The 10,906-nt window shown below is 50.5% G+C and overlaps 1 protein-coding gene across 4 annotated transcripts; it reads left to right on the forward strand.

Moving 5' to 3' along the window:
* Positions 1-1,578: 1,578 nt before the first annotated feature.
* Positions 1,579-10,525, forward strand: LOC138844546 (uncharacterized). 4 transcript variants are annotated; one of them, XR_011380480.2, is made up of 5 exons: positions 1,579-5,478; positions 5,998-6,142; positions 7,598-8,475; positions 9,489-9,733; positions 9,816-10,525. XR_011380480.2 is itself a non-coding variant. In XM_089309431.1 (4 exons), exon 2 carries the CDS (start codon positions 6,055-6,057, stop codon positions 6,916-6,918), a length of 864 nt encoding a protein of 287 aa, XP_089165557.1. In that variant the 5' UTR covers positions 1,584-5,478; positions 5,998-6,054; the 3' UTR covers positions 6,919-8,475; positions 9,489-9,733; positions 9,816-10,525. The 4 variants fall into 4 exon arrangements, 2 of the variants coding, with proteins under 2 accessions (XP_089165557.1, XP_089165556.1); XR_016217561.1 differs by having other exon boundaries at positions 1,580-6,142; XM_089309431.1 differs by having other exon boundaries at positions 1,584-5,478; positions 5,998-8,475.
* Positions 10,526-10,906: the final 381 nt, after the last annotated feature.

Below are 10,906 nucleotides of genomic sequence, written 5' to 3' on the forward strand. Positions count from 1 at the left end.
ATCCTCCACTGCCTTCCGGGCCACAGCAGAGAGCTAGACTGGAAGGAGGAGCAACCGTGACTAGAACCCGGGGTACCAGTGCCGCAGGCAGAGGATTAGCCTAGTGAGCCGCGGCGCCGGCCTGAATCCCCTATTTTCACACATTTTATTAATTTTGACTAAAACTACTATGTTAACTGCCATTATCTTCTATGAGAAGTCAGAAACAGAGCCCCAAGTACTGGTGGTCCAGAGATTGACCAAGAGAGAGAAAAGGTGTAGAAACAGAGGTAAGAACCCTGGGCCAGCCATTTGGCCATCAGGGAATGTCACAGGGCTCCAGGCCTCTTCATTTACTTTTATCAACAAACCAACCAACCCCCATTCACCTTTTAAACTTCTATTTCATCTTTACTACTATGTTTCCAATATGAGCACTACTTTGTCAACAAATCCTTATCCCTCTACTTGAGTACCAAAACCAAGACACAAGACTCCCTCTAGAAATACAGTTGAGTTCCTCCTCCCAACATGTCCAAGGTCTTAGCGGTAGTTTGAAAGGAGGCAACACTGCTGACTTGAGTCACGCAGTTGCCTAAATGTGATCCCCACTGCCCTGGGGATCAGGCTCAACACAGGGTCATGATCCCATGTACCAGTTTAGGCTCAAAAAGGTCCAAATGCTCAACACCCCACAAGAGTGCCTGGTGGAGCTGGACCCTTACTCGTGGCTCCCCTTTGAGTCTCTAAATAGCTACTGAGAGCCTTCTGCAGAGGCTGGAGTCAGCAAGACGCAGGTCTTGCCCTCCCTTTGAGGGACAAGGAATGTTAAAGGTCTAGGACACACAGTGATAAAGAGGCTCAACTGGGAGCTGGGGCAGACTGCACACAGTGGCAGGAAACCAGACCTAAACCTTCAGACACCCAAGGCACTGGGAAGACCAGGGGTGTTTGCACATGTGTGCGTGCCCACAGACTATATGCACCCTACAGCGTGCTCTCCCAGTCAGGGGAGTCCTGCCTTAAACTGTGTCTTCTGGTTCAGATGGGGGTTTGCGGAGGAGAGGGTTGGAGAGTCAGAGATGAGCAATCCTGGGGACCACTGAGTATGTGAAGGTGTGCAGGGAAGAGGCAGCCTGGCCGGGGGGGAGGGTGGGTGGGGTGCTGCTGCCGCTGGGAGATACCGCAGGGGAGGCTGCAAGTGTCTTGGAGGACCCAGCCAGGCAAATTTTGTTGGTCACCCTAAGAGCTTGGAGTTTACCAAGAGCAGGTCACTAGGAGTCTACTGCAAGCAGCAGAGGGAGGGACACACCCTGACAGGGTCAGTGTCCAAATCCCGGATTCGTCCCATCCCATTCATTCCCACTGCTGGTGTTAGGCACGGCTGAGCTGGGGGCAGAGTTCAAAAGTTCTGAAGAGCAAGAAGGAAATGGGTTCGTGTCCTCAGTGAACCAGGACACACCAGAGCCTCTCCCGCTGCTGTCCTTGCTCCCAGGAGCACAGGCTGAGGCCTGGGCTGCGCGACGCAATAGCCCAGGGAGGTCGCACAATGGTGAGCCTTTTTCTTTCTTTGTCTTTTGAGATGAAGTCCGCAGAACACAAACTTAACCATTCTAACGTGAACCACCCAATGGTATACAACTTCTACTTAGACCTACTTGTAAAACATTTCGAGTCCCCGACCCCTTCAGCAGTCACTCCCTCTTGCCGCCTTCTCCTGAGGCCCTTCCCCAACAACCATACACCAGATACAGGCAATCACTAATCTTTATTTCTGTCTCTTTACATTGACCTGGATATTTTTTTAAAGATTTTGGTTAAAGTCAGAGTTACACAGAGAGGAGAGGCACAGAGAGACAGAGAGAGAGAGAGAGAGGGGTCTTCCATCCAATGGTTCACTCCCCAATTGGCCGCAATGGCCAGAACTGCGACGATCTGAAGCCAGGAGCCAGGAGCTTCTTCCAGTTCCCCCACATGGGTGCAGGGACCCAAGGAATTGGGCCATCTTCTGCTCTCCCAGGCCACAGCAGAGAGCTGGATCAGAAGAGGAGCATCCGGGACTAGAACCAGCACCCATATGGGATGCCGGTGCTTCAGGCCAGGGCATTAACCCGCTGCACCACAACGCTGGCCCCTTCTATAAATGGTATCATACAATTTGAAGACAAAAAAACTGTGGAAAGCACATTCTTTTAAGGTTAAAATTAAACAGGTACATCTGACTTTTTTTTTTTTTTTTTTTTTTTTTTTTTTGGTGGCAGCAAACTCTGGGTGTTTGTCAAGCTTGACCTGGCTGCCCAGAAAATCCATACCTGTCCACAGAGGCCCTGGAGCCTCTGAGTGGCAAGCTACAAGCAGAAGAAAAATGGAGCAAATGAGCCACACAGCCCCAGCGCTTTGTTTCCAGAAGTCACACATGTGCATTTCCAGAATCTCAGAGGCTGGGCATGATGGGAAATAGGGGAAGAACGATGTGGTCCTGGGTGGGGCAGGGGAGGGAGGGAGAGCCATGGGCCTGAGTGGCTTGCTCTTGTTAAATTCCCCTATTGGGTCCGCGTACTGCCTCTTCACCGCCTACCAGGGTTTGCCTAACCTCATCCACATTGAAAAGTCTATGGAAAAACAGGAGGGCCTTTCAGGGGGAAACTCATTCATGTTTGGACTCGGGCAGACTCGGGAACCTTTAATAGCACTGCCATTACCCAGTGGCGCACACCGCAGAGCAGCCAGCACGCTCTCCCTCAACGGGCACAAAATTTCCTCTGGAATTTACAGAGCAGAAACCTTAAACACACATCGCCATAAGAACCAGGTTACATAATGTCTCCATCACCCTCCTGACAGCTACAATTATGAGTCAATCCCTGGTTTAAATATGAAACCGGAAGCTCCGTATTTCCCCTCTGACTATGTGGCAGGCTAAGTTGAGTTCTCCAGGCCTGTCAGTGTGGAGATCTGAGCTGCTCCCACAGTCACTAATTTAGCCTGAGCCCAAATGACGGGGTAATTAAAAGCAGGGCTGCAGAGGCCCACTCCAGGACCAGATGTTCTCCTTGTCTAACCGTTGCCCACATAAGGAACAGAAATAGTGCCCCCTCCCTAATTTTCCTTTTTCTTCACCCTCTCCAGCTAATTTCCTGCTTCTGATCTTTCAGTCCCGTGAACTAAAATAAAAATAAAAACTCTTACAGAAAGATGACATGTTATTGGACACATGACTGTAAGTTGCAATGTGCTCTTCCAGTCCCCTCTTTGTACTTCTTGAAGCATTCCAGCTCCTAAGACGCGAAGTTGCCCTGGCAACCTCACATGACTACAGCTCTGCAGAGCCCCACCCAAAGGCAAGAGCTCATTTAAGTCAACACAGGCCACCCCGGCACTTAGTAGCCCAAAGACTGAGTAAATAGCACTGCCTTTTGGTTTTTTAGGAGCCAAAGACTGGCTGAATGACGCAGCCCCTCCCCTTTTATTGCCCAAAACACAGGACAAATAAAAGTCTCCACCCTAACTTCCAGAGAACCCTGACTAAGAAGGCCATGGGTCATCTGGTAAATAAAGGAGAGGTCTTCTCTTCATTTTTCCGGCTGCTGGACAAACAACAGGCAGGAAAAAAGGGAAGTTGAGCTAAGAACGTACGCCTTCCCAACATGGATAAGCGGCATGTGCTGGTGCTCTTCTGATCTTATCAAATCGGATGAAGCGGCTTTGGCATTCCCCCGGGGATCTAGATTCTGATCACTCTCTCAGCTGCAGGCTTCCCTGGCATGGGCACACCAGAGGTCTCGAGGGCGATCTTGGGAATCAAAAGAACAGAAATCCAATTCTGTCGCTACAGTTCCTGACCACAGATAAGCCACTTTACTTCTCAGGGTAATTTCTTAATCTTCAGTTGAGAATGATAATCTCTATTTTCCTCTCTTCAGCTATCTGTCTCTGCAAACTCTACTGTCACCAACAACTCCCAGGCAGGCGGAATTCCAGGTTTTCAGATTAAAGGAGCTACCAAGTCATGAGGGTTTCCAGACAAATGGATATTATTCTTTAAAAAGCAAATCTACAATTATGATACATGATTGTTCACCTGGGATTTTTGACTTACCAATGTAACTAAACAAGAACCTTCTACTCCTGCTTCACCAATCCCTTCTGGCTCATGCATGATTTGCTAGAGTCCAGTGGATTGACCCAAGCCAAGGCCATCTAATGGCCAAGCTGAAACAAAGATAAAGCTGCATTAAAAAAAAAAAATAACGTAAATTGGAAGGAGATAGAAGTACGCAACGACTGGAGAAAACACAAACTCTGAAAAGTGAGGGGCACTTCTGTTACTGTTGTATGATCTTTATGCTCTCCAAAGTCACCTTCTGTAGAGAATTATATTGTGGGTTATGTCCACCTGATTAAACAGGCAGGCATTAAGCAGTCTGAAAAAGTCACAACTCTCAAGGATTATGTCCACGTTAAGACAAAATGGTAGGCCGGCTCCGCGGCTCACTAGGCTAATCCTCCGCCTTGCGGCGCCGGCACACCAGGTTCTAGTCCCAGTCGGGGCGCCGGATTCTGTCCCGGTTGCCCCTCTTCCAGGCCAGCTCTCTACTGTGGCCAGGGAGTGCAGTGGAGGATGGCCCAAGTGCTTGGGCTCTGCACCCCATGGGAGACCAGGAGAAGCACCTGGCTCCTGCTTTTGGATCAGCGCGGTACACTGGCCACAGCGCGCTGGCCATGGCGGCCATTGGAGGGTGAACCAACGGCAATGGAAGACCTTTCTCTCTGTCTCTCTCTCTCACTGTCCACTCTGCCTGTCAAAAAAAAAAAGACAAAATGGTGACCAGAATGACAGCCAAACATGGTAAACAACCAGTTGTAAGGAACTATGTGTTTGGCCGACTGTACCCTGATACAAACAAGGAAGCACTGGGATCCCATCTTTAAACCAAACCCTGTATCATTCACTGCATGGTGTGTGTGTGTGTGTGTGTGTGTGTAAGAAAGGAGGAGGGGATGGGGCGTGCCATCTGCTCACCTCAACATCACTTCATGGTATCTCCTGTAGATATCTAGAGGTAGATTTGATCTTGGATGCCCTCTCCTATCTACAAGCTTCCGATTGAGATCTAAGAGCATATTGGGTTTGTTTGAATGGAAAAAATACACACATATTCTAAGTCTCAGAGAATAACAAGACAAATCTAAACCGGGCCCCAAATCACAAGAGCACAGAGACATATTTCCTTGTCCTGTTTTCTGGGGATGTCTGCAGAAAGATGGCCTCGGCTCACGTGGGTCACTGAGCACCACCCACTCAATCGGAGAGAACAGCTCCTCCACCTGAGTGCTGCACACCCCTTGAGGTCATTGCAGGAAACACTCACAGTCTGTCTGTGCCTGCAGGAATGTTTTCCCACCCTTTCCGCCCTGCCTAGCCGTGGATCCCCAGGACCTGCCTTGCACCTGCTATTTCCTCCCTAGATGTACAACGGGGAAGAAAGCAGCCAGCAGGTGAGTATCCTTCACGTTTCTGGATGTGTTCATTCATGTATTCAACATCTTTGTTGAGCAGTCACCATGGTCAAGGACTGTTCAGGGCACAGAGGATACAGGATGAAAAAACAGCCTCTTGTTCTCGAGGAGGCACAAGGATGCCATTCGAGACATCAGCCCTAGCGATGAGTGGCAGAAGGTCAGCAGAGCAGAGCACTCAGTGGGATCCTTTCAGATGGAAGTCTGCTGGAGCTCCAGTTCCACACATCCTTCTCCTGGGCACACCTATACAATGCCCACCTCCAATTCAAGAAAGAATTCCAGACACCCAGAGCTGGGTGGCATCAGTTTTCTGCCGGTGGGATATTCCTCTTAAGAAATGACAAAACAGTTAAGCTCAGAGAGGCTACGTGGGTTTCCTGGCGTCACACAGCTGTCTCCATGGAGGAAGTATGGACATCTTAGAGCATAAAGATAGCTTCAAAATAGCTGTGGCATCCCAAGCAGTGAGCATTTGCAGGTTACATCATTTTACAGGTCTGGCTGTGACATCACCTCTGGGCCCAGGACACGGCTCACCCTGCCTCTGAGAAGATGGAAAATGCTGGGCAGCAACCTCAGAAACAACTTCCTCCTCCAAGTGCAACTTCTTGTCCGGGCCTAACCCTTTACAGCACGGCAGGTGGGTGTAAGGCGACCAAAGAGCCTTTCAAAGCAGGAGCTCCCGCCGGCAGGTCAGCCTGGCTCACGTCCAGCTTAGTTCCACCCACGGTGCAAAGCAATCTGTTTATGGGTTCGCTTTTCTGGCGTTACAGAACGTCTGCGAGAGAGGGAGCTCAAGTTCGCGCCCGGTCTCTAAGTAACGCGCCCCACAAAGGTGCACAAACGCGCTCTGAGACAGGAGGAAAAAAAAGAAAAAGAAAAAGAAAGCTGGCCGGGCCTTCCCTCCCTCCCAAGCCTGCCATGAAATGCGCTTTAATTGCATCAAAGGGCTCTTCTCAATGGGGTTTCAGAGGCGCAAGAGCGGCGTTCCCCGCGAGGGTTCCTTTCCGGCTTGCCAGCATTCCTGGGCCCCGCGCGGGGAAGGGGCCCGGGGCTCCCCCGGGAGGCCCGGAGGCTCATTTCCATGCCCCGCGCATACTGCCTCTGTTGTGCGCGCCGGGCCTGCCCAGGGCAGCCGCGGCGGGCGGCAAACAAAGCCCCATTCATCCCCCAGGGACGGCTTCCTCAGGGCCGGCCGCGGCTGCAGATGGGCTGGCTCCGCACGCCATCCTGCAGCCCCGGGCGCGCGGCCCGGCCCGGCCCGGCCTGGCCCGGCCTGGCCCGGCTCAGCTCAGCCCGGCGCGCACAGGGCCGCGATTCAGCCGGCTGGGGCGACCCGGGCCGCCTTTTCAAACAGGCTCCACAATGCGGATGGGGCTGGAAGTCGCCTTCGTTTCTGGGACAGGCAGACACTGAGCCTTTTCAGCGGCGCAGTCCTCAGCTGACTTGCGGCGGCAGAGAGCGAAGACGAGGCCCGGCTGGCGGCGCTCTCGGCGTCCCTCGGCGTCCCTCGGCGTGGGGGCGGCCCCCGGGGCCGAGCTGTGCGAAGACCCTGCCCTCCCGCGGGGGCCTGCAGTCCCAATCAAGGGGTCGCTTCCTGGTTTCTGTGTCTCTTCAAGGCAGGCCCTTGGGTAGTTCTTGGGCTCTCCTGGAGACTAAGTGCATAATTGCAAGGCTTCTCCGTGACTTTTTTCAGAGCTTAAACATTCCTCTGGGTTAACGTTTGGAACTGTGGCTTCTCCACAAAGACCAGTTTTTTAACCTCCGCCTCACTCCTGGGTAGAAGCAAAGAGCGCGGCACTTGTTAGCCCGGGGTCGGAGATATCTTAGCACCTTTCTTCTGGCCTCCCGTCGTTAACCAACAACAGGTTAACGCTGCGAACGGCTCCACAGCCCAGGAACCAGGACTGCAGGCTTGGCGTGCCTCAACTCCCAAGCAGGGGGCGGCCGGGGCTGGGGGGTGCTTCCTAGACCACAGTCCCAAACAGCAACAGGCTCCAGACCCGCATTCCTAGCGTGTGGATTCTACAGGGAGTGGCAGCATGAAAGAACACCAGATAACGGCAGACTTTCCCTAATCCCGTTCAATCTGCAGATAAGCAGCAGATACCATCTGCGAGAGGGGGAAATGAAGCCGGCGCCCTCCAACAGACCCTTGCAAGTGACTTTTCACAAATCAGACCTGCAAGAAAAAATCTTGAAAAGAAAAAAAAAAAGGAAGCCTGTGTCTTTTCTCCCTCTGGGTCAGAAAGGGCCCCTGCTGGAGCTGGTGGGAGAGGGCTGGGCTGGAGTCCGAAATGAGGAGAGAATGCCCCCTGTGTTTCTCTTCCTTCCTGCATGGTGAACGTTGCTGACCTCTCTCAAAGTACAGCACCGCATCCTTGATGTGGTTAAAAAAGCACAACAAAATAAAAACGGGTGACTCACCACTGGGGACTCCCTTCCTCTTACAGGAACGAACTTTCAGAATCTTCATGAAAATGGGGATAGGTGGGGTTACTCTGTGGCAGTGAATTCTGAAGGGGCAAAGGAACTGGTCCGTGTTCGCCATGCTCTGGCGTAAGAACTTCACACACCTCGCCTCATTCATGCTCATCAGAGCCTGGGAGGCACAGACCATCTCTACCTCCGGGTTACGGAAAAAAGAAACCTAGACTGAGAGAGGCTAGTTTCAGTGAAATCACATAGGTAGGAAGCAGCAGTCTTGCTCGCCGACCTGTTGTCTATCCCGCCAGGCTTTCCTGAAACTCAGTGCACACAAACACAGGAGCTCGCTTTGGGCCAGCGGCCTGACAACCTTGGGAGTCATGAGGCTCTGGCAGGACACAGGTCTCTGTGTGACTGAGAGGATCCCCACTGGCTTCCCGGCAGCTGCAGGAGACAGAAGAGAGAATCTGCCTCATTCTGTCCCACTGGAGGGAGAGAGGGCCATCTGAGGACTTGAACTTCACCCGGAAACCGCCTTTCAGAATGGTGAGTTAATAGTCGCCACCTATTCTGAGTTGCCTGCCATGTGACCTTGTAAGCAATGCTCTGTCAATAACAAGTGTCAGAACCTGGGTTCAAATTCAGATCTGCCATTTCCAAAATATGAGGCTTTGGGAAATTTACGGAAACCCTGGGAATCTCAGTTTTCTCATCTATAAACTGGAAGAGATGTAAGGATCTCCCTAGCTGACTGCTTGGGAGGCTTAAAGGATATTTTCTATGTAAGCTGTTTTGTTTTGTTAAGATTTTATTTATTTGTTTGAAAGGTGGAGTTATAGAGAGGGAGAGACAGATCTTCCACCTGCTGGTTCACTCCTCAGATGGCCCTAATAGCCGGGACTGGGCCAGGCCAAAGCCAGGATCCAGGAACTTCATCCAGATCTCCCACATGGGTGCAGGGGCCCAAGCTGCTTTCCCAGGCACATTAGCAGGAAGCTGGATCAGAAGTGAAAGAACCAGGACTTGAACCAGTGCCCATATGGGATGCTGGTATCACAGGCAGCAGCTTGATCTGCTATGCCATAACAGCGGCCTTCCACATTAATATTCAATATTTTATTTATTTAGTAACCACTTGTATCAATCCTCATATGCTTCCTTGAACCTAAGCATAAAAATGAATAGTTCACACTGTATCTTTGGGCCTTTGATCTATAGGCTCCCATATCACGTAAAACTATGATTAAATAAATTTGTTATTTTTTTTTGTCTTGCTAAGACGGACTTTGGTGTAGGGGTGTTGGCCATAACTTTTATCTTGGGTGGGAAGGGGATCACTTCCTTTTCGGGGAAGGAGGGTGGAATCCTACAGTATCTACTTCATTGGGTTCTCATAAGGATTAAATGAGATTATCCATGTAATTTTGCCAATAGAGCATTTATTGAGTAATCGTTTGTATCTATCCATAAAGACTAGTTATGCTGCAGTTAAGAACAAGATGTTAAGTATAACAACAAGATTTGTTGCTCACTCACTATACATGCCCGTCCCGAGCTAGCTGGAAGCTGTGCTTTGTGTCTTTTCACTGGTGGAGCAGACGTCATCTCCAACCCGGCCAGTTGTCACGGCAGGAACACAAGAGAGCATCAGAGGGTGATTACACTGTTAGTGAAATGCTCGGCCTGGAAGTGACACACATGACCTTCCCTCGTGGCTCACCAGCAAGAACCGATCTCCCTCCCATCTCGCACCCCAGCTGACAGGGCCAGGAAACTTAATCCTGTCCTGTCCGCAGAATGATGGGTAAGGAGGGCTGAAAATGTAGGGTAAGTAGCATTAGTGGGGACCATCACATTCAATAAACACTGCTGTTCTTGTTCCATAGGAGAGCAAAACCCAGTCCTTTTGTGTGACTTCCAAATTTGTAGTTAGCACAGGAAGCCTCGAGCAGCTTCCGTGCAGAAGGCCCTGGCAGCAGAGGAGTCAGGAAGATTCAACAATGGCGTCTGTTGCACCTCCTGCAGCATAGGAATGCCACCTTCCCGCGGGAAGATAAAACAAAAATAAACACTTAGGCAAGTGTTCCCCTTTGGCATACCCAACCTGGAGTTCAGAGTGGGAGGAAGTCGCAAATATGCAAATAAGAGCAAATGGCAAGTTTTGACCCTGGAAATCAAAACATCTCTAGGAAAGTTACCTTAGTGACAGGAAACATCGTGACATTCTCCTTCGCTGCCACATCAGATCTGCCCAGCTGTGTCTTATGGAAATGATTCTTAACCTCTCCTCGTTCCCAAGTCACGTCAAATGAACTTGCCTTTGTTTGGGTGTTTTCTGACTAATTCAAACCTCATCTGGAATTAATTTGACACATACTTTGCTCATTGACTGACCCACGTAGAGAGGCTGATCTACTTGTCTGTTTTGGAGTTCTGCTTATCTTCCATTTCAGATGATCTTCATTGGGTTCTCATAAGGATTAAATGAGATTATCTATGTAATTTTGCCATGCCCCCATGGTTAGGACTTTAGATCGCTATTAGTTTCTTTATCACTATTTTTAAAGTACTAAAATAAATATCCTGGTACATAAAATCTCTCTCTGAATCTATAGTTTCTCCTGAAGCTGGAATCGCTCTGTAATTTCTGTGAATTTTGTTCTAGAAAAGCAATCTGACCCATGTGGTAGCCTTCAGCTCTCCTTGTAGAAAAGAACAAAGAAAGGGGGGGGGGGCTGGCACTGTGGCACAGCGGGCTAACGCTCTGGCCTGAAGCTCTGGCATCCCATATGGGCACCAGTTCGAGCCCTGGCTGCTCCACCTCCGATCCAGCGCTCTGCTATGGCCTGGGAAAGCAGTGGAAGACGGCCCACATCCTTGGGCCCCTGCACCTGTATCAGAGACCCAACATAAGACCCTGGCTTCGGATCAGCACAGCTCCGGCTGTCGTGGCCAATTGGGGAGTGAAGCTCCTGGC

This window comes from Oryctolagus cuniculus, chromosome 12, assembly GCF_051225735.1.
Source record: "Oryctolagus cuniculus isolate XC-2025 breed Fujian yellow rabbit chromosome 12, ASM5122573v1, whole genome shotgun sequence".
NCBI lineage: Eukaryota > Metazoa > Chordata > Mammalia > Lagomorpha > Leporidae > Oryctolagus > Oryctolagus cuniculus.

Coding starts and splice junctions, on each gene's coding strand:
- LOC138844546 (XM_089309430.1), top strand. CDS start 6,055: ATGGAAAATGCTGGGCAGCAACCTCAGAAACAACTTCCTCCTCCAAGT.